Below are 25,116 nucleotides of genomic sequence, written 5' to 3'. Positions count from 1 at the left end.
TTTAAAAAGGTCAGGAACCAGCCTATAAATCAAACTTTAAAATGGCAAACTTGGCCTGCTACAATAATAGGGGGAAAAGAACGATGTCCTAAAAAAAATTGTGAGGCTAGTCCCCACCTCCACCCCTTAATACGGTAAGGGGACGTTTCGACCTCAAAGACATTTCGACCTTAGACGTTTCGACCCTTTTTTTGGTAGAAGCGTCCCACTTTTTTTTTTATATAACCAGGACGTTTCTACCACAAAGACATTTCGACCTCACACGTTTCGATGACCAATTGTGTTTCTTTTTGTTTGACGGTTTTAGCCTATTTTTAATGAGGCAATCTTACGCTTATGTGAAAATCAGCGTTTAGTAGAATAATATGAATTCAACTTACCAGCTATCTTGAATCGTCAACAACTCTTAACTTGTAAGAGTGTAACAAAGGTTGTTTGGAGTGACTTTCATATGTATTTGGATGGGTATACATTAGTCTCATCATTATCGTCTCCACGCCAAACACTGCCTCTTAATTATTTTTCAAAGGCTTCGCTTTCATGTCCACCAATTAGCGCCAATTTTGTCACGTTTAATCACAGTTCTCCCGCTCGCTGCTCTTTGTATTCACAGCGACAATTAATTATTATAATAATGAATTCCAATGAAGAAATAAGAAATTGTTTTCAAACTTTACAAAAATCATTATGTAAATCAAAATCTCCATAACTAACAACGCAAGTGGCAAACATTGAAACATATTTATTTAACATCATAAATACATAACACTGACATTCCAAAATCAATTCATCAATACACATCAAACAAAATAAATTATATACACATACATACATGGAGAGAGAGAGAGAGAGAGAGAGAGAGAGAGAGAGAGAGAGAGAGAGAGAGAGAGATAGAGAGAGAGAGAGAGATATTACGTCCGAGGTCGAAACGTCCTCTATGGAAACGTACCTTGGCTCGAAATGTCCCACATTCCTTAATACTACGTAACTAATTGTAGGTCGAACTATTCAATGCTTTAAAACTTGATCTAATTTTTAAAAAAAAACAACAACATGTTTTTGAAATATTGAATTGCACATGACCCCCCCCCCCCTCTCGAAAAAAACACCCCATATTCCAACGGAAATATTACATTCGATACGGTTGTAATATACATTTACATGTAATTAACATTGTCCAGGCGCTGATCTAGACAAATTTCTGGGGAGAGAGCTGAAACAGAGGATTAGGTTGTTGATATCATGATATGTATTTTGTATTTGTTATCGTTTGCATTTTGTTTTATAGGTTACATGTAGCTACCAAATAAAAACATTCTTTAAAAACGAATTTAAGATGACAAACGAATTTACAATGTTGATTGCTAGAGGGCGTATGTAATCAAAAGTTCAATGTCTAACAAAAAATTAAATTCACATATAGTTTACATGCGTTGGTTGCAGATGTAATATATGCATATCTAATCTTGTTTTGGTTGTCCAAACTTCAAAATATTGATGAACATTAATAATGACGAATTGATGATATACTAAAGATATCTTGATCCTGATCTTAAGGAAAGGCCGTACTTTTACGTATCCGGTTTTAAATTTTAAACACCGACTAGAAAGTTCCGGTTATAAATCCTTTGTCGGATGTGTGTAGTTTACGAGAACTGTATGAGTCAAATTTAGCATTCAAATGTGAATCTTTAGATATATTGACCATAAATTATTATAATGTCAAGTGCTCACTAGCTCTAATGGTACAAATCAATGTGATATCTACACTGATTTCTAAAAGGCTCATAGCTTGCAATCTAAGCCAAAACAAGTTAAAAATCATATATAGGCGTGACCCTCACATTGGGATTCACACTGTTTTTGGGTAGTTTGTGATTGGTTCAAAGAAACCCAGAATTAAAAAGTCTCAGAAAATCATCAGCAAAGTTGTTGAATATTTGAACTCTTCTTCATAAGTACTTTCAAGAAATAAAATTATTTGTACATGAGCTGTAGTTGCTAGAATCTACATATCTGTTACACTACATTTATTTTTTCTATAAGTATCAGATAGCATGTATGTATTTTTATGTGTGATATATTTGATAGCAAAAAAAAAAAGATTAACACAAAAAAATGTGAGAAAAAGGAAGGGTCCCCCCCACTCCTTGTATTCTAATAGTATGTTATATATATATATATATATATATATATATATATATACACATATATATATATATATATATATATATATATATATATATATATATATATACACGAAGCGTGTAATGGTCATTGGAGTGTCCCAAATGGTAATCATAATTCCGTTAAGTACGGTAGATTTTGATTCATTTAAAAATATATATTTTGAATGACATTTTCCTTCCGCTAAACACCCAGTAACATCTCAATATTAAAGGGGTTTATATGGAGACAACAGTTTTACAGGATCCGCCTATTCATTGAACGCGGGAAATAAAACGCAAGGCGACGTAAACTGTGCATTTTGACGTCACATTTAGCCTCGACTTTTTTCTCTTTTTTCAAAGGAAACAATTATAAACAATAATAATACATTCCGTATGCAATGAAAAAGGCCGTTAAAACTAAACAAAATCAACCAATAAATTCAAATTGGTAAAAAAGTAACCGTAATTTTATCGTATATTCTTATTCAAAGAAACTCATGAACTCGTTTATCTATTTAGTCGTATTACGGTTTTATATGTATTTATTTGCTAAAACCTGGTACAATGATACTTATACTATTCACTTTGAACAAATTGGGTGTTTAAATTACGAATTGCACGTCAGAGTCTTCTATTATTGGCATTCAAAATAAAACACGAATAACTGTTGAAGCAGGTAATGAAAAAATAAATGGCGGCGCCCATATGGATCACGAAAATTTCGGTGAACGTATATAGAGATTATCTCTTTTTCTTTTGCTGATTTTAACTTTTTTCTTTTACATACGTGTTACCTTTAGAGCCTTGCTTCGCGGACGGGCCTTCGGCCCGTCCGAGCTTCGCTCGGTATTACATCCTAACCCAACACTGCCTGCGAAAGAATCACACATTGGACACATAAATATAACCAATGACTAAATTATTTTGCATTTACATTATTTTTTCAAAGATTGCGGAAAATTCTTTAGCTGGCCAGGGAAATAACTTACGCGGTATAAAAAATATATCCCGTTTAGAAGTCTTTTTATTCAAATATAAAAGTTCTTACCACGTGACTTTACGAAAACTTCCAATGTCAGAAATGTTCACGTGCAACGTATTTCTCTAAAGAAATCAGAGTGGAGTTAAACTAGGGGGCGAGGCGCTGTGCAGCTACTTTGGTACCGTATAAGTTTTACATTATGACCCCTGGGTCGAGGCCTCTGCTGGTGGACTGCTAGTCTACGAGGGTCTCTACAGCCCAGTAGCTAAGTACTTTGTTACTAGCTTGAAAATACGGATGTATATGTAATTGTTGTTATAAAATTTAGAAATTCATTTCAAAATTAAGGATTATCTCCCTCATGCATAGCTCTTATCCTTCGAGGAATTTGACTCCACTTTTTTGGCACACTGTTTTCCCTATAATAGCTCTAAAACGTCATTGTTATTTCGGATTTCAAACATTTCGGTTGAGCATCACTGAAGATACATTTGTCAAAATGCGCATCTGCTGCATCAAAATTTGTACCGTATAATTTTACATTATGACAGAGAAAGGTGTATATGTTATAGTGTTTTGGACATATTTGTATTTCTAATGATTATTACTACACATTGCTTAAAAGAAAAAAATGGTGATGGCATTGCAATATTTCATAAGCATACAAAATAACATGTCAGAAGCCGGTATCTTGGGTAAAACACGTTCTCATTGTGGACTGAATATCGCCTACCTACATGTGTATCACTGAAAATGTAAAATATGTCGACAAAAATGCATAAGTTTTTATCGTAAACAAATGTGATTTATCTCCTCCAGTTTTACTACGGAATTTGCTAAAGACCTGGATATCGTGTTTATCTATGTAACGAAAATTCATTTACTATCAATTTCATTTAGCTTTGGTTATTAGACTAATGTAATTTATCAGGGTTTTACCATATATTAAGATTATTGAATGTAAAGTGCTTCGTTATGAATATTTTGAAACAGTGTCTGGGGGTGGAAGTATTTTTCAAAATGAGTTAAATCCCAACTGTTATCATATGTATGGCTACACATATATCAAAGGAAGCTAGAAATTAAATTAATGAACATTGATTGATCACTGTTCGTTATCTTCACCTTGCATCTATCTTAAAATCATATACACTTTTAGCTATCGGGTGTTATGTGGAATAGGACTAATTCCATTCATTATACTGATTCAAAGACAAATGATATGACAGCATATGCTCTCCAACGAATAAAACAACATGCAGCATGAGTGTGCAAGTTTACCCGCATAGTTTTAAATGAGAGAGAGAGAGAGAGAGAGAGAGAGAGAGAGAGAGAGAGAGAGAACGACAGAGAGAGACAAAGACAAAGACAAAGAGAGATCTTCACTTTTTCATCTCCTCGATATTTTTTTTTCGCTGTTCCGGAATTTGGATAAGAATATTTCATATCTGTAGTCACGAAAGGAATTCCAACTGAGTTTATGAAACAATTGCTTGGGCATTGAAACATTAAAACGCATGTATGACACTTATCAAATGCATTATGGATAATCCATATATTTATATTAGTATTCATTGTACGTGTCGTGTCCCGTTTTGAAATATATCTTTTCTTGAATCAGAATACAAATAGAAATAAGATGTTTTTGCTTGATGAATTGCACATGAGAAATATGAATAAACAAATGAGACGTTACGATCACCTGCTAATTCAGAAGAAATTGTAGGTATCACAATACGTAGCACTCTCGCTTTCATTACATTAATAACAGGTATAAAATTAAGTACTATTATTGTTAATATTTTAGTCCTTTGACTTCCTTACCAAAGATAAGTGGTTTATGTGTTGCAAATACTGGTTCCTATCATTGTATATATCATTAATTTAACGTACATTTTTGTACATGCGTATTTGTGATAACGTGATCGTACAAAGATGGAATTGTATATCAATATTTGTAATGTACAGTGAATTACTATATAATATTGTCCTTCATTTTACATAGACTTTGACCTTGGAGCGTTCAATGCGGACCTCGATGTTAATGAGTTTAAGACATTCATACAAGAGTGGTGCAGGATGAAGAACATAGAGCCTATAGTGTGGGCAGATGGACTATCATACGAGGAAACTGTACGATTTATATCAGCATATACAATCCTGCGAAGATTTGAGATAGGTAAGTTTTAAATGTGTCATATCAACTTATTCAATTAGTGAAGTTGTGCACCATTATATCAAATCTCCGTAGTTTAGAGAGACGAATAAATCATTGTTCTGATTAGATATACATGAATGTTTAATCCATTTACTATATCGCCAATATATCAAAAATACTTTATATGTATATTATGATTTGCAGAATTGGTATCCGACAACAAAAAATGGAGCATACTAGTTTCCATTTTGATGTCCAAGAACTATACCATCAGTGTAAATGCCTTATGGGAGGAGGAACTCAGGGAAATTCAAGGAACATTTCCTTCTTTGAGAGAATCAAACCATGATATATGTACAACCCAATCTGGCGAGTTGATTAAAGATCTGGTGTACAACGACAAGGTGTTAACAATGAATGGAGATGGTAGTAGTGGGACTGTGGGGTTTGTATCGGATGATGTCCGCCATCAGGTGATGGGTTACTTTGTTCTGAATTGTCTGAAGACTGAGGAGGACTATAAGAACTACATCAATCTGTCGTCTGTGAACTCGTTATTGGAATATGTCCGTACGTGGTGGTATCATCCAGATGAAGGGGAGAAATGCATGTATATACCGGAGAGGATGAATGAGTTGCTTATCACACAACTGGGGATAGACGTAATACGACACGTCATGGTGGAGAAGGAAGAGGACAGAGATACAGTGTCTGAAAGACGTAAGTTTACTTGGGTTTTTGCTACAATTTAATACTAATTATTTCCAATCATTGATGGTGCATTGCACATGTATCTTGTTTTATTGTTAATCGCATTATCTTACTTCCGTATCACTGATCTAAAATTGTTTTACATTGATCAAATTATATCCGATTCATGGATTGTCAACGCGAAAGGATTGAAAGAATATTTCCAAATCATTTCGGAAATATGCAAGTCTTTGAAAGTTGCAAGTAATATATACGATGATTCTCAGTGTTGACCTTCCATATGCCTGAGGACATCTTAAAGTCTGAATATTTACATTCACTGTGTATTCTGTTCAATTTATATTGCTCAGTGATAGACATGATTTACAATGATGTTGTATGGATATACAAGTAATAATAGCACTACTAGCATATCAAAACAAAATTTTCAAAAATTTGCTACAATTGCTAAGTAATGGAGGGAATGAAATATTAGAACACTTTTCTAAGAAAGGATGAATGCATCCTATTCTAATATATAAGATGGGGATTTCCTTATGAAATATGTTTAATGTAATGGAAGAATGAAAACATTTCATACCAATTTATATCGTTGTTCGATCCTCTATTGTAAGAATAACTCATGATACTGTTAACGTAGGTCGCGGGTTTACCGACCTTTTTTTCTCACTCGAAAATCTCACCTGAAAATTTGACCGATGTACCTTGACAATGTATATACTACTTTGTGAAAAAAAATGTTTGTCATTCAACAGCACATATTTTTAGTAATTACGTCTTCAAGATGCCATTGTTTTAACAGTAGCGACACTGTTTTCCGTTGAATTATATACAAAATAATAGTGATTAACTCTATTCATTACATAATACCACTTAGAATTTGGTGCTGTTCATATTGATAATATTGATATCAACGCGAAACAAAAACATTTTGAAAAATATTTATAAAAAACATAGGGTAATCGAGTTCGTTTTTTAAAGAAAAAGATGTCAAAGTTTGATAAAAACCATCAATGCAGCAGTTTTTAACAAATAACGTTGCAAATATTCGTGACGTCATTCAACAACGTTATTCATTAACTTTTCATGCATCACTTCAAAAATAATACAAAACAACATAACCGACTTCTGGTTTTGAAGGGGAAATCAAATATGTATAGGCAAAATAATCAATTATTTACAGAATATATATCGCAAAATTTCTTAATACGGTATATATAAACGTGTACATTTATTGTGCTAAATATCTTAATCATGTCGCGCGGCTAATAATTGAATTTATTTTCTTCTTTTGCGATCGCATTATCACGGTAACATTGAATAAACTAATATAATAAATAATTTTATTTTTGTGTACCACTAAGGTTATTTTTTTTATTTCATATAGTTTAATCATGTCTGAATAATCTAACCATTAATACAACCATAATTGTTTCTATTTTACAATATATCTATGTTTATTTTACAAACACACAGACTCTCACAAACACATAGAAATGCTCATGTTCCCAAGCCAAATAACCCCTCGAAAACACCAACGCGGTTTAAAACTATAATTATTTTTAACTTTATGCAGATTCACTTAAAACGTCTGCTACTTTATCTAATTTTCGAGCAACTTTACTTTCTTGACCTATTTAGATTTAGAGTCTTGAGCCCGGTGCAGGGTTTTAAATAACCATGCGCCCGACCGCCGGTGCGCCCGACCGCCCGAGACGATACATTTTGCCACGGGCGAATAAATTTCTTGGTATAGACGTCCGACGGGACGTGATGAAATATCCACGAAATAAAATTTAGATGAATCAAATTCATTATTGTACCGGTAACAAATTGGACAGACCTCGTCAATTTAATACATTTTACTGCATATTCTACCGCAATTCAATAAAGTATAATGTACTAGAAAAGAATTAGGTCCATCGTACTACATTAGAAGATAGATACATGTACTAGTAATACATGTAAAAGTAATTTTTAAAAATGCAGTTATTTTCTCAGGACTAGTAGGTCTTTCTTTGGGCACGGCTAACAACTTTTACAAACAGACAGCCCTGCATGTCTAGATAATTTTACAGCGAATTTCAAACACTCAAGGAAGTTCAACTTTGCTAGAATACATGTAGGGCCTATTGTTTACTTGCCGTTCCTTTATTCATTTGTAAATATGATCAATTCTCTCTCTGTGTGTGTGTCTCTCTGTCTCTATCTCTCTCTGTGCACCAAATGCACGTCAAATTTCAGGGGGGCGGGGCTTTGAAGAATAATTAACTCCTGATCATTCTCAACATCGCCTCCTCAAGTTTTCCGCTGCTAAACTCTATACAGTAACACTACAGGGCAAGAAACATTGATGCAGGCACCAAATGTATGGGCCGGGAATATTTGGGAAATGTAACAACTAAATATTTTCAGAAAAGGTGTTCCAAAGAATTCCTTTGCGAGAAATTCAAACCCCGTAGGCTGGTAAAATTTAGGAAGATGTTGATCAAATCCGGCGATGAACGAATTAAGTGGGAAAAAATCGTTAAAGGGGTATGGACACGATTTGAGCTGAACATTTTCAAATTCTATTTTTCCATTTTTGTTGTTTACAATGTTTAACTCAAATATTTCTAATGCTTAACCATAATTTGAATATCAGTCGTTGAGTTACAAGCGAGATACAGCACTCACAATTTTTTTTTTCGTTCTGTACACAAAGCTCGTTGAATGTTTCTGTTTACATATAGATTACTTGATAGAAAATAGCATGTTTAAAACAAAATGAGATGTGCCAAACACTAGAAACTATTTAATTCTGTTAATAATTAACTTGAAAATTGAAAGAAAATATCTGATCTAAACGAAACGTTTGTTAGTATATCTAACCTACATGTGAACAAATCATGGTACGAACCTTGTTTACATAAGGATGAATTGTGAGCTCTGTATCTCCCATATACTTCGACAGCTGATATTGCAATTTTCGCTGACCATTAGAAATACCTTAGCTAAGCATTCTAAACATTAAAAATGGAAAAATGAAATTTGAAATTTTTCAGCTTAAATCGTGTCCATGCTGCATATTATTTTGTGACTAAAAATATGGAAAAAGTTGCGTCAATGAGAGAAAGATAGGAGAAGGGAGACTGTGTGAAACTGCAACCATTTCAAATTAATTAGTTTAAAGGCAAGGCGTACACGGTGGCTTAATGTAAATTAAAGCTAAACTTACAGACTCTGAGATGTGGTTATATGATGCCAACTAAATTGATGGTCATCGCCAGTGTCTGTGATACATTCTGTAATCTAATTTACATTATGCCGTCACATGACGTGTTATGTTCAAATTGGGCATAGGATACATTTTTGAAAGTCGGGTCTCTTCAGTGATTCTTAAAATCATGCTTTAGCCACAAAAAATGTGGTAAATTATTAGATATATTTTGTTAAAAAAGAAGCTTTCTCAATGCTTTAGAGGGCCCTGATTTGCTAACATGGTTTTCCCGAGGGGGATTGCCCCCCTGAACCCCCCCCCCCCACCACCACCAGGATCGTGCCCTGGACGCCCCCAGACCCCCCGTCTGTATGGGCTTAAATTGCACTTCAAGACAGGGCTAACTACCAGGGGCGGATCCAGGAATTGCGGTTACTGGGGGCGCCACTTTATGAGGCTGTGGGTCCAGGCCCTCGGAAACTCCTGGATTTAGCATATTTTATAGGGTTTGGAATATGTCTCCTATTTAAGTCATTTGTACTATTTTCCATCATTTTTAATAAAGGGAATTTAGTAAAATGACGTAAATTTTAAAGGTTTTTGGAAAAATTAAGTTCTAGCTCCCAATTAAGTAATCCAAGAAATCAAAAGATTTGGTCATTTATTTCTCCGGGAGTGGAAGAAATTATTGCTTTTTTATCGTTGAGTACATTTTTCTAAACCTGATACCAAGATTTACCTTAAATTTGAAACTTTGTGGGTGGTGCGCGACAGCTTCGCCCCCTTAAATCCGCCACTGGATACGCGCCTGATTAGTAGCCCAATAAGGCACGTAGTCGTATAAGAATTTAACTCGCAATATCAAAGTCAACAGCAGGCTGTGTTCAAGATCGTAGCGGGTAGTCTAGGGGTTAGGTATGGTGGTTGATTTCTGCCATTTTACACTACATCTTCTGTTTGTTATTTCGAGGCAAAGAGACAACAAAACGATGTTTAGCAATTTTTGTTCCTCAGCAACTTTTTGCCCCCCCCCCCCCACCCAAAAAGAAAAGACGACAAAATGATATTATTAGTTACTTTTCACCTCATAGTAACGAAAAGACAACACATTGTAAAATTGTACAAATCAGCCACTATACGTAGCCCCTAGGCTAGCCGCTACGATCTTGACTGTCCACGCTATATACAGTTTACGCTTGTCCGATCAATAGATACTAAGATACGTTTGTCCGATCAATCGATATACTTCGTATCGACTAAATATAATTTATTTTCCGTGACGTTGCACGTTAAAATTTCTGATCTTGCCAGTTTTCGTAATGTCACGTGGTAAAAATTCTTATATTTGAATAAAAAGATATCTAAATAGAATACATTTTTCACAATGCAGCGCGATTTATTTCCTCCTGAATACAGGGGACGTACAACACGATGCGGTCCTCAATTCATGAAAACTAAGATGTGACTGTTAAATAATTTAAGTCACTGAGTGTATTTATATGTTCTTATTTAGATCAGGGTCAAGATATCTTTAACATATCATCAATTCTTCATTATTAATTTTCAATATTTTGGACGACCAAAACACAATTAGATATGCAGAATGTACATGTGCAAAAATGCATGTACATTACATTAGTTAATCTAGAGGAGGAGTACTGGTGTTGTAACACACACACACACACACCTTTGATTATGGTTTTAAGAAAAGAGTGTGAGAGAAAGAAAGTATATTATTTATATTTTTCCGGAAACACTATTACTGCATCATATTGATTGTAGGATAGAAATCTAAATTTAAATAGTTAGGGGAGGGGTGGGGGTAAACTCCTGTAAGTTTGTGTCATCCGACATCGATTTACACACACTCTTATTCATTATTTTCAACATTCATCAAATTTAGTTTGAAAGTGGTGGGTTGTTAATGAAAATTATGTGAATTAGCTTTTTTTTCAGACATTGGGTTTTTGATCATACCCCTTTGTATATTCTTTTGTCATTTTAAATTCTTTTTAAAGAGTGTTTTTATTTGGTAGCTAACCTATAAAACATAATGTAGACAATAGAAAATGCACAAAATACATATCATGATATTAAAAACTTAATCCTCAGGTTCACCCCTCCCCCCCCCCCTCTGAAAATTTTCTAGATTCGCGTTTGAACAACGTTAATTACATATACATATATCTTGAATATGTATCTAATGTAATCTTTCCGTTAAAATCTGCTTTATGTTTTTGTTTTTTCATGTGTGATTCAATATTTTGAAAATATTTCTTTATCTCCGTTCGCCCCGCATGCGGAAGGCCAGGGTTCGAATCCCGGCCGCGACAGACCTAAGTCGTTAAAACAGGTAGTGACAGTTCCATCGCCCAACGCTCGGCATCAGGTGTGAATGTCACCGGTCCTCGGAGATGACCTTAAAAACAGATGACCCGTGTTACAAGGGGCGTGTCACGCTAAAGAACCCTCACTGCTCAATGTCCGTAAGTGCCGAGCATAGGCCTAAATTTGAAGCCCCTCATTGGTCTTGGTGACGTCTCCATATCAGTGAAAAATTCTCGAGTGAGACGTTAAGCAAGATACAATCAATCAACAATCAATCTAAATCAACGTTTAATACATTGAACAGCTCCACGTGTATATATTGAGTTACGTTGCATTAGGGAATGGAGGTGGAGAATAGCCCCACATGTTTACGATATGTAGGCTGGCTCATGAGGTTGTTTTTTTTAAATAGTAGTAGTTAATTATTGTGGAAATGTAATAAAATTAACGGAGGAATTGAAAAAAAAGGATCTACCCCTCTTACCCCAAAACGTTTGGATTGAAATAGAACTTTGACTTCATTTTGGAATTTTGCGAGATAAGATTTTTCAGAAGTGAAACGAACTCCTCCGGCTACCCCCCCCCCCCCCCCCTCCCCCTCCCCCACCCCCTCTTTTCAGATGTTTCTTGTTTATTATAGGTTACTTCTAAAATTCTCGGGATTCGTATTGTATTACAACTTGGGACAGAAATGAACATTAAAAACAGCTGTAACCCCCACCCCCTTTCCCCAAACCCTACAATTTGACGAAATTCTTGGCAAATTTTACCATACTCAATGTAATGCTCCAGTTTGATATACTGTAATCGTGTTCAATTCTCGTGCAGTCCGTATTGGTACAGCTTGATGGCGTGGCTTGTAAAGCACACACCGCTTGTCAGACATTGTTGATTTTCTGTCTTCTAATTATAGATTGCCTCAATGTATTGTGCAAAGGTCATGCCATTTAAAAGTTATAGTCGAAACTTTTACCTGTTATACCATGAATTATTTTTTTCATGGTAAAAAAAAATATAAGATAAAAATCTTTGTTTAAAAATATAATAATATACATCATTCTTTACTAGAACATTTCCGTGGTAACAGACACTAGTCCCGCAGAAACGCAGGCGACTTCTCCAAACTTATATCATATAATGGGCCGGCTCGTGCCGGTCCATAATAAAACATATTACTAGCCACATTTTGCACCGGAAACGAAAGGAAGACTTAATAAAAATTAAACGGAGTATGTTCTAATTTGATGATAATTGTTCGTCATCTTTATGTGATATCTGTAAAGTATTACGTTCTTTGTATTCAGTCAATAAGCCATGTACACGTAAAAAGACGTTGAGACGTATGATTTGCGTATCCATAAATGATGATGTAAGCAAACCTGCGACCTACGTTAAGTTAATGAAATGTCCGCGTTTTGCAATAATATACATATTATGCTTAAACGATATGTTGGGCTAAATTGGAAAGTCGTTTTGGTAAGGAAAAGGACACTATTTTCATTAAATGACAATTAAGAAGAAGAATAGTTTGTCACAAAATATCACTCAGAAGATTCTGTTCAAGGGGACATCAAAATCCAATAAGTGAAACGATAGTATCAGCAATAATAATAATAATCTTATAAATGTTCCCAAATCATTCTAAAAGACTTCTAATTCATCTGATAAAATCGTAGACATCTGTCTCATCATATCATCTCAATCAAACCTAATTGTATTTCTTTATAATCTCAAGAATATTCCCAAGTAATTAAAAACAATTCTAAATCATTTGATAAATTATCACATGTATGCCTCATAGCATTCCAATGCTCTCAAATGATTCCAAAGGCATTCCCATGCGCCTGATGAAATCGCAGGAATATATCTCACCATCTCAATCAAATTTAAGTGTATAATCTCAATAAACATGTATCTCACATTCTAGAGAAATATCGAATGAAATTATTATGTTAATCCCACTTACATCTCAACATAATTTACCTTGTATTTCTAAAAACTGTTTTACTTTTCATCTACTAGTATCACTTTTAAAACATGTACAAGTACGCTTCTTATTATCTAACAATTTCTTAATAAGCCTAAACTTTATTGTATTATAAACGTATCTGATCCAGCTAGCCATGGTACCCTAGGCGAGGACTAAGAGAAGATTTTCGTATCCACTGTACACTGTGAATATTTGTATATGCTATATATTATATTATGCATCAATGGTTTCTTCTTTTTATGACCTAGCAAATCAATACTTAAGGCATCCTGTCCTCTAATAGTGTAGCGTAGTAGATGTGTGTAATCCAGAGGGCTCCTGGTACTCTTTACTATGAATATGTCCAATCCGGGGAAAGATTAGAATGAAATTTCCATAGAGACCTTTCTCCGACTAGCCAATATGTTACTTGATGATGAAGAATTACACAATTCTAACAAGACCTCAATCTATATGATTTTGAATGCTAAATTCAATCGATTCCAAAACAATATTGTGATTATCATTAATTCTTTATATAAACGTATTTCTTCTCAATTTACTGGAACAAGGAAAACATCATTGCTTAGAAATATCAATATAATTCTTATACCAAAAACACACTTTCAACGAACGTTTAATACACAACAACTTCATCACTGTTTTTATTTTCTTCGTATCAGTATGAATAATTGTATTATACTGTTAAATATCTATTACATATTCATTTCGATTACAGTCAACAGTTGATAATGTTAATATATTTATAAAAAGCGATCAGTAATAATACGTTTCATACAAATCACAGGTAAGGTATTCGATGATTGGAAAAACCAACCAAACAAAAGAGGAAATAATTAAATACATATCATTTGAATTGTTGAGGTAGGAAAACAAGTGCATGTGTACTTATATCAATTTCTCTTTCATTATTATAAGTTAACCAATGAAAATCACGTTTTCTCAAGAAAGAAAAGAGAGGAAAGCCAACAACTGAAGAACAAAAAAAGAAGGTATCACTGCACTGAAATAATTAGAATTATGATTTTATTTTTTCAAAGTTGTTTTCAGAGTGGGGATGGGGATGGGTTGAAAAATTCTCATTAAATGGATGGGCCTATAAAATAGTTTCTGAAGGTGACAGCTAGACAAAAAGTAATTGAATTTGAAAGGTTAAATGGTGATTCGAGTTTTCGTACTTTTCTTCATTTTTAATCTTTTTCTGTAAATGAACTAACATACTGTCATACTGGGTTGGGGAAAGGGTGTCAGAAAACGATAAAGCCGGGGAAAGGGAACGATACCCACAAGTGCTTGCTTAGATAACAGGTTATTATGATTTTAAATATACACACCGTATGCATAAGTATTACTTATTGAGTATATCAAAGGGTGGAACATAAGGATAGCTTCCCGCTATCTGAGTAATTCCAGCAGCCCTTATTCATCATACAATAAATCTCTTGATTTTACAAAATTTTGACCACCTTGAAATATTAACTATATACATACAGTACTTTTTACGTTCCGTTCCATTTTCCGTTCTGCGTTTAGTAACAACCGATGATTTCTCAGCTTACTTCCAAACCATGCCATCTATTTCCAACTCAAACAGTCTTTATAACAACTGTAATAGTGGATTCAAAACGTCTCACAAAATATGTGCTTGCTATTGCAGAACAAGAACATTTTAAGTACTTAGGGAAATATCTGATATTGTGCCGGTATTTAGACAGAAGCGCAGGTGGGTGCTGAGGAGCCCCTGGATACATATACATATTGTCAATCTCTACCCACGGCCCTATTCAAAAGATGAAATTCTTCAAAACCATGTTAGAGTTTTAGACATAGTTAATATCCCAATCATGGGTCGAATAAATATGAGTTACCGAACCTATACTGGATTTCTAAACTACATAAAACCCCTTACAAACAAAGATACATTGCTGGATCCAGTAAGTGCTCTACGAAGCCCGTATCTTTGCTCCTCACAAAAATACTAACAGCTGTGAAATAGAAACTTCAAACTTACTGTGCGACTACATATGCCACAAGTGGTGTAAAACTACCAGAAAATCCCGATAAAAATATTTTGAGGAATTTAAAACAGATGTGCCGAAAACACGGACACTTGTTAAAAGAAAAAAAAATTGACCATTTAACGAACTTTGAAATGAAAACTAGTCATTTCTATGGGCTACCGAAAATACACAAAAGCAACCACATCAAGACCGCTGTTGAAGAACAAAATCAAACATACATAACTACTAGTGAACCTATGGATCTAAAACTACGACCAATTGTGTCTGGACCTGCATGTCCAACACACAGACTCAGTAATTTTATAGATATTTTGTTAAAGGATCTATGCCAAAAAGTTCCTAGCTACATTCGGGATAGTATGGATTTTCTTAACAAACTCCCAGAATTTGTAGACCAGAATACCTTACTTGTAATGTTTGATGTAACGAGTTTATATACAAATATCCCACATGACTTTGGAATAGATGCTATAACTTTTTGGATAGAAAAACACCCGGAACTTATCCCAAGAAATTTCTCAATGGAATTTATTATAGATTCCATAAAATTCATTTTGGAAAACAACACATTTCATTTTGATGGCGAATTCTACAAACAAATCAAAGGAACAGCTATGGGAACTAAAATGGCCCCTGCATACAGCATTTTAGCAATGGGATATTTCGAAGAAATGTTATATCGAAAAGTCGATGAGGAAATGAGTCAAGAGCTTGGACAAAATCTGAGGAATTCATGGAAAAGATATCTAGATGACTGTTTTATATTTTGGGAAAAATCCGAAGAAGACCTGATCAAGTTTCACAATTTGTTGAATACGCTCAATCCAAATATCCAGTTTACCATGGAATACAGTGATACTTCGATTCCCTTTTTGGACATGAAGGTGATAAAATATGAAACCAATATCCTAACTGATATATTTTACAAAAAAACGGACACACACCAATATTTGAATTTCATATGTCATCCTTCACACGAAAAGGAATATCCCGTACAATTTGGCCAGAAGGATTTGCACTATTGTTAAAGATGAAAATACTAAAGACCAAAGACTGGCAGAATTGAAAATATTTCTTACTGCGCAGAATTATCCGGAAACACTCATTCTTTCAGCCATAAATGAAGCAAAGAAAATTCCACAGCATACACTTAGAACAACAAGAGAAAAGGAACACGATCCTTTCCTAATACCATTTATGACAACTTACAACCCAAAACATATAAATATCTTTCAGGAAGCTAAGAAGAATTTTACAGTTATCGAGCGTGATTTAGAACTTCAAAAAATTATTCCCAAATCCGACCTACTTCAGAGCCAAAGACAACCATCTAACTTGAAAAAATTATTAACAAAAGCCAAATTCAATTCAACGCCTGAAAAATACGCAGTTTCTACATGTGGTGACTCAAGGTGTGGTACATGTCCCTTCCTAAAAACAGGACCTTCTATTACTTTTAAATGCGGAAAATATTTTACTTTAAATGATAACATGTCATGCAAGTCGAAAAACTTACTATACTGCATTATTTGCAACGGGAGTGGCGAGGAATATATTGGACAAACCGGAACACAACTAACAGCCAGGATGCGTCTCTATCGCCAACAAATTAACGATCCCAGTACAAGAAATACCCCATGCAGCGAACACTTTGACACCTGTGCTAGAGGCAACTACAGCGTATTTCCATTTTATAAACTTAAAACAGAATCAACGTCCATGAGACTTGCTAAAGAAAATTATTTCATTAAACTGTTTTCTCCTAAACTAAACAAACTTTAATCAATGCATATATGAAAAATTCTGATTGTTAAACCTCTTAATTCATCAACTTTTATCATGTAAATGTTCATGCTTATTTTGTCCAAGTCACCTTTCCCGAACTTTTGTATTATGACGTCATGTATCTATTCCCTCCTCGCAAAGACTATCATGACGTCATGACGTCACAATAGACGTCTCTAAGATAAACAACTTTGTATTCATCATTAATTTGTATTCACCTGAGGATATATGTTAAAATCCAGAAAGCGCTAGTGATCTAAATATATTTTGGAACTGTATATTTTCCTGCTTTTTTATTGAATTATGTTGACTGTGTGATATCAACTCTTTCTATTTGGATTATAGAAAGAAGTCTCTTTTTTTCTAAGTATAAAATATTAAAAAAAACACTCTAAAGACTTCGTAGAAGTATTTCGACCGTGCTACCGCTCTTCTTCAGTCGTGTTTATTTCCTATAGCTACGTGACGCAATGATACATACACGGAAGTACTATGACGTCACGGTACGTATTATAAAATTGAAAAGTGACCTCAAAGTTGATATTGCGAGAAAAACATTTGAGATAAGTAAGAGTCTATTAATAAATTGAACAATACTTTCCAGACCTCGTGGACACATCCTATAATTTGACTATGCGTACAATTAAATATTTGGTAAGTAATGTAACAGCATTTTAAAAATGTTTGTTCACAAAGCAGTCAACTTCCGGTCTAAGTGAATACAAACAAGAAATATGAAAGTAAGTAGTTAATCATGAATACAGCAATATTGTTAATAATAAGTTACTAATAACACGTTATATATATAGCAATATTACATTATCACTTACACATGGTGTTTATATCTCTCAACTGATTCGATATGCATAAGCTTTTTCTGCGTATGGTCAGTTTTTAAATCGAGGCAAGCTACTGACAAACAAGCTGATGGTACGGGGGTTTCAACAGTCCCGTTTAAAGTCAGCATTTTGTAAATTATATGGTCGTTATAACGATCTAGTTTGCCAATATAACCTATTATTGGGGCAAATGCTGTCTGACGTGTTTCATACCAGTTGTTAGACCGTTCTTGGCACACTGATTTTGACTAAGGTGTAATCCGTTTACCTGATCAAGATATAGGGCTCACGGCCTCTATTGCAGTTTGACAGGGGATTCTTACTCCTCCTAGGCACCTGATTCCACCCCTTGTGTGTTCAGGGGTCCGTGTGTTTGCCCAAATAACTATTTTGCATTGCTTAAAGGAGTTTTGAGATTTACCACTGTTCGTTATCTTCAGCTTTCATACTGATTTTGACTGTGGATTCATTAGTTAACTGATCATGATATAGCGCTCACGTCAGTTGCAATCGGTCAATTAGGGATGTACACTCCTCCACGACACCTGTTCTCACCTCTGGTGTGTCCAGAGGTCCGTGTTTATCGTACGCTTATGTTGTATTCTTGATAAGAAGTATGAAATTGATCACCGTTCCTTGTCTTTACTTCATTTAATATTTCACGTTGAATAAAGGTGTCTTTAGAACTTTTAGATTACATTTAAACAATTTTTAATCCTCTTACAGTCTTGATATTTCAAAAAAAATGTTAATACGAATTACTTTATAGAAGAAATCTCCGTAGATTAACAATGAAAAGAACTAACGATTCGCTCTTTATCTAAAGGCTTAGAGTGCACGATTTCTCATCGGTAGGGATGTCTTTCAGTCACACAATTATTATATGAAACCCTAATTAGAGTAAGTCTAACGATAATGCCAACTGCATTTGAAAAATATCACTTTAAGTGGGCAACTGGTCACACCGGGAACTTGTTTACACAGGCTTTATCCGAATAAGCCTGGGGCATGGGGAGTAGTAAACGATCACATTCAATGAGTACGTATGTCCCATGCATTACCCTAGAGCCAGACTCTTGGAGGAGGCTTTAATCGCTATAAAGTTTCATTCATTTATTATACATTTTTAATTGTTTAAGTACAATAGGGTGAGATATATATCAAAATTTGATTCGTTACACATGAGAATTGAAAATATTTCCCTTTGAAAAAATCATGTGGTTGTTAACATGGTTGATAGGGGATGATTGCTCATCATAGACATCTGATGTCACCACTGGTATGCCCAGCTATCGTTTGCTCTACTCTTAATGTTGTATTCTTTACTATCATTCATCACCTTTATTTTTAATTTTTATCGGTTCTATTGATGTACTCTTGATCTGTTAGACTGCATTATATTTTCTCAATTTTTCCAACCATTGCTGTTAATAATGTAAAACATTCTCTTCTTGAATTATAAATTTAACATTACGTATTCCGTTTCAGTGAATATCCCACATAGTGTATTTGAAGAACGTCAAGATACAAAAGTCCGTTTGTGCAGTTTTCTAAAGACAGCAATACAGGGACAAGAGGTCTCAAATCGATGGATTTATAACAGTCTTATTGGATCGTTTATGATCGGAGAGAATTCACCTATATCCAAAGGTAATCAGAATTACAGAAAATTAACATTTCAAGTTACCTGGATGAATATATATTCATGGAAGATCGGGAGTGTATTGTGTCTGTTCTGTCTGTTTCTCTGTTAGCCTGTTCGAAACTTTAACCTTGGTTATAACTTTAAAATGGAATAGGGCCCTCATATTTCATCATGGAAGCATCTGATTCGAATTATGATTTCTCCATCGGAAAAGTTATACTGGTTTTCAATTCCTTTATGAAAGGTGAATATAAAGAACAGTGATACATTTCATAACTCCTATAATAAATACAAAATACATAGTTGGGCAAACACGGACCCCTGGATACACCAGAGGTGGGATTAGGTGCCTAGGAGGAGTAGGCATCCCCTGTCAACCGGTCACACCCGCCGTAAGCCCTATATCCTGATCAGGTAAACGGTGTTATCCGTAGTCAAAATCAGTGTGCCAAGAACGGCCTAACCATCGGTATGAAACATGTCAAACAGCATTTGACCCAGTGATAGGTTATACTGACGAACTAGATCATTATAACGACCATAGAATTTGCGAAATGCTGACTTCAATCGAGACTGTTGAAACCCCTGTACCATCAACTTGCTTGTCAGTAGCTTGCCTCGATTTAAAAACTGACTATACGCAGAACAAGCTCTTGCGTGTCGAATCAGCTGAGTGATACACAGACCATATGCAGGTGATAATGGAATATTGCTACATAAATATGGGACGTTAACGATGTAGATGCTAAAATGATCTTATGTGTCATAAAGTTGAGTTGTTAGTTTGCCGTTAGTATCTACTTTCAATAAATAATCTAACTCATATAAGCAATACAATGTACATTTCTGAAAGATTGACACATTGCCAAGTTTTAAGAATTGCCTACCCTTTGATGTATTGTATGTTTGATCCCACCTCTGGTGTGTCCAGGGGTCCTTGTTTGCCCAACTATTTATTTTGTATTGCTTATAGGAGTTATGAGATTGATTACTGTTCGTTATCTTCACCTTGCATTATGGCTTATGTCATTTTGGAAGGTATTGTCAGTTGTAACTATTGAATTCATTTCATGATGTACAACTTTGCTTTTTTTTAATAACATAAATGTACACAACATTTTTAATACTTTTTATCAAAAAAGGCATTATCTTAACCCTAGTATCTGATTTGCTTTTTGAAAGCCAGGCTCAATAAAATGCTTTAATGACGTTTAGTAGTCTATTCCGACATAAGGGTAAAAAATTATTTCCTAGCCTGCTCTTGAAAGATTTTAACCTTCAAATATGTACCTTTTTCTTCATCTTAGAAATTGGCAAAATGCCATATTTTAAGAGTTATCTGCCCTTTGATATGTTCTATGTTTGATTATGACTTATATCAATGTTGGAAGGCTATTGTCTGCTGTTGTTATGTAATTCATTTCATGATGTTTAAATTTAATTTTGGTTTAAAAATATAGATATACACATAACCTTTTTCTAGATTTTTTTTTTAAAACAAGCATGATCTAATTCCTGATATTTCATTTGATTTTTAAATGCCAAGCTCTTTCATATGTTTTAATGATGTTTAGTAGTCCATTTTGATAGTAGTACGAAAATTATTTCCTAGCCTGCTCTTGGAAGATTTGACCTTTCCAATTTGTACTTTTTCTTTATTTCTGAAAAAATGACAATATGTAATTTTTAGGAGTTGTCTGCCCTTTGATGTGTTTCATGTTTGATTACTATTTTTGCTGTTTTTGGTAGAAGAGTGTCTATTGTAACTTTGAAATACTTTTGAAAACAAGTAAATTAAATTTTTTACTGAAATAGATTATATTTGATTTTAAATTTTATCTGGATTTTTACATATAATATTGATGTAAATATGCAAAATACAGATGACGCTGCATATGTCGGCCATGTTGAAAATAGCAATTTTTGAGGAGTATTTTTCAATTGTTATTTTGGATGTCTACCTACCCACCAAGTCATCAAAATGTGGTAACCTACGATTTAAACAGTATTGCATGTATTTTTGGTGTTGTTTTTTTTGACAGGCTCTTAAAATAAAATTTCTTTACCAATTAGTATAATCTGATGTATAATGCGCATTTTAAAAATTCTACCAGCGTTTTACTCCATAAATTTGCCTCGTATAATTTTTATACCACTAGTATTCCCCTTTGTACAAAGATTCTGAAAATGTAAAACATCACAAAATTAGGGTCATTGGGTCAAGAAAGCGACATGGGCATTTCTTTTTTAAAAGACAATTTCTAAAAGATGCAAGGTGAAGATAATGAAGAGTGATCAATCTCATAAATTCCTACTCAACATACTGGTATGCGACATTATTTTGTTTGCTACATGACATTAAATCGAAAATCACTAGAAATACAATTCAATGTCAGCAAGATAATTCACACAATTCAAGATATCCTACATGCAGACAGGATTAGTAACTGTCATATTATCGATCATAATACAGTACAGGTCCAATTGAAAGTCCACGCTTGTTGTTTTCAAGGTATAACAGCCATGTTTCATATTTAGTAAATGGATGTTGGACTTTTTGTAATCTTGGTATAGTTTTGAAAGGTGCATCAAATAAAAATAATCCAATAGAGGAATTCCCATAATGTTGTATACTGCTTGATTTATTTCACCTAGAATTTGACATTGACATATATGGAAAGAGCACATCTTATTGAAACATTTTTAGCTCACCTGAGCTGAAAGCTCAAGTGAGCTTTTCTGATCGCTTTTTGTCCGTCGTCTGTCTGTCTGTCCGTCTGTCTGTCTGTCCGTCTGTCTGTTAAACTTTTCACATTTTCGACTTCTTCTCCAGAACCACTGGGCCAATTTCAACCAAACATAGCCAAAAGCATCCTTGGGTGAAGGGCTTTTAAGTTTATTCAAATGAAGGGTCATGTCCCTTTCAAAGGGGAGATAATCACAAAAATGCAAAAAATAGGGTGGGGTCATTTAAAAATCTTCTTCTCAAGAACCACTGGGCCAGAAGAGCTGAAATTTACCTGAAAGCTTCCTGACATATTGCAGATTCAAGTTTGTTCAAATCAATTGCCCCCGGTGGTAGGATGGGGCCACAAGGGGGATTAAAGTTTTACATACAAATATATAGGGAAAACTTGAAAAATCTTCTTCTCAAGAACCACTAAGCCAGAAAAGCTTATTTTTACATGAAAACTTCCTGACATAATGCAGATTCAAGTTTGTTCAAATCATGGGCCCCTGGGGTTGGATAGGGCCACAATAGGGGATCAAAGTTTTACATACAAATATATAGGAAAAATCTTTTAAAATATCCTTCTCAAGAACCACTGAGCAAGAAAAGCTGAGTTTTACATGAAAACTTTCTGACATAGTGCAGATTCAATTTTGTTCAAATCATGGCTCCCGGGGATAAGATGGGGCCCCAAGGACTGATCAAAGTTTTACACACATGAAAGCTTCCTGACATAATGCAGATTCAAGTTTGTTCAAATCATGGGACCCGGGGGTTGGATGGGGCCACAATAGGGGATAACAGTTTTACATACAAATATATAGGAAAAATCTTCTTCTCAAGAACCAATGAGCCAGAAAAGCTGATTTTTACAGGCAAACTTTCTGACATACTGCAGATTCAAGTTTGTTCAAATCATGGGCCCCTGGGGTTGGATTGGGCCACAATAGGGGATCAAAGTTTTACATACAAATATATAGGAAAAATCTTTTAAAATCTCCTTCTCAAGAACCACTGAGCCAGAAAAGTTGAGTTTTACATGAAAACTTTCTGACATAGTGCAGATTCAATTTTGTTCAAATCATGGCTCCCGGGGATAAGATGGGGCCCCAAGGGTTGATCAAAGTTTTACACACATGAAAGCTTCCTGACATAATGCAGATTCAAGTTTGTTCAAATCATGGGACCCGGGGGTTGGATGGGGCCACAATAAGGGATAACAGTTTTACATACAAATATATAGGAAAAATCTTTTTCTCAATAACCACTGAGTCAGAAAAGCTGATTTTTACAAGAAAACTTTCTGACATAGTGCAGATTCAAGTTTGTTCAAATCATGGCCCACGGGGGGTAGGATGGGGCCATAAGTGGGGGGGGGGGTCAAAGTTTTACATACAAATATAGAAGAAATCTTTAAAAATCTTCTTCTCAAGAACCATTGGGCCAAAGAAGTTGACATTTACATTAAAGCTTTCTGACATAGTGTAGATTCAAGTTTGCAAAGGGTAGTTTGGGCCATAATAGGGACTAAGGTTTTACATTCAAATATATATGGAAAGTCTTCAAATATGGGCCAAGGTGGCTCAGGTGAGCGATGTGGCGCATGGGCCTCTTGTTTAAAGAAATTATAATTTCCCACATATATCTTGGTAAAAATAAATGACAAAGTATTACACGAAAAAATCAAAGAAAACAGTTAAAAATATAACAAACTAAGAACACAATACTGCAATTCATGCTAAGGAATTGTGACTAATAAAACATTACAAAAATGCCACAATCCTAAAAAGTACAATATAAAAAATCATAAATACAATATTATGACTAGAAAATTTTCAAGTTATAAAAGCAGATAAAGATACAAAAAGTGTCAAAGATATGGTGTCTTCCGCCACCTATCAAGGATGTAGTTACCTTCAGCTTTGATATGTCCCATCCACCACCCTTAAAGAATATACTCCAAGTCCAAGTAACAATTTTTGGGACATAAACAAAAACATTCGTGAATGGGGAGACGACTATAAAGTTGGCCTATCTCTATGTTTATTGAAGACGGTAAAAAAATATAGAAAATATAACTGAACCAGAAGCCCCTGTCTTCATGGCTCAAAGGAACATTTAAAGTAAGCAAGAAGTGGACCGGAAGCGCCTGACTTCGAGATCCAATTCCCCACTGGTTTGAGTGTAATAGTCACATGATGGAATAACAAGCCCCTGACTTCGAAGTTCCTATGTTTGGATAGTGAATTCCATGGTAGAACCTGACGCCCCTGACTTCAAGGTTGTTGCGCAAGAGCGAGGTAGCTCTTCCACTGGTTCACTAGATTACATTTTCACAGTTGGAATTCGAATGGACTTTTTAAATGCTGATGATTTCCAGCGGCCCATATTTTGTATCTGAATGTCTGATGCTGCAGCTGTAGTGGATACCCCAATCCGGAAGCTGTATGACTGATACTTGTTTGTATCTAGTCCACAGAATGACAGAGTCAACCTTAAGTGATCAGTAAAAAACTGACGGGACACAGGAGTACCATCCATAAATGAAAACAAGGG

The 25,116-nt window shown here is 34.6% G+C and overlaps 2 protein-coding genes across 2 annotated transcripts in view; both read left to right on the top strand.

Annotated features, from left to right (window-relative positions):
* The window catches only part of LOC125676169 (probable serine/threonine-protein kinase pats1), a 225,785-nt gene that overhangs the window by 168,856 nt on the left and 31,813 nt on the right, over positions 1 to 25,116 (top strand). The window lies entirely within an intron of this gene.
* On the top strand, positions 5,715 to 20,075 carry LOC130052916 (uncharacterized). The gene is made up of 2 exons (XM_056159131.1): positions 5,715 to 6,031; positions 19,673 to 20,075. Exons 1-2 carry the CDS (start codon positions 5,725 to 5,727, stop codon positions 19,936 to 19,938), a joined length of 573 nt encoding a protein of 190 aa, XP_056015106.1. The 5' UTR covers positions 5,715 to 5,724; the 3' UTR covers positions 19,939 to 20,075.

Source organism: Ostrea edulis, chromosome 3 (assembly GCF_947568905.1).
Source record: "Ostrea edulis chromosome 3, xbOstEdul1.1, whole genome shotgun sequence".
Lineage (NCBI taxonomy): Eukaryota > Metazoa > Mollusca > Bivalvia > Ostreida > Ostreidae > Ostrea > Ostrea edulis.
This window is presented reverse-complemented; position numbering and strand designations above follow the sequence as displayed.

Excerpts from the sequence above, each read along its gene's own strand:
- LOC130052916 (XM_056159131.1), top strand. The coding sequence starts at position 5,725 with ATGAATGGAGATGGTAGTAGTGGGACTGTGGGGTTTGTATCGGATGAT. Across the intron at positions 6,032-19,672 it reads AGATACAGTGTCTGAAAGAC|TGAATATCCCACATAGTGTA; the intron begins GTAAGTTTACTT and ends ATTCCGTTTCAG.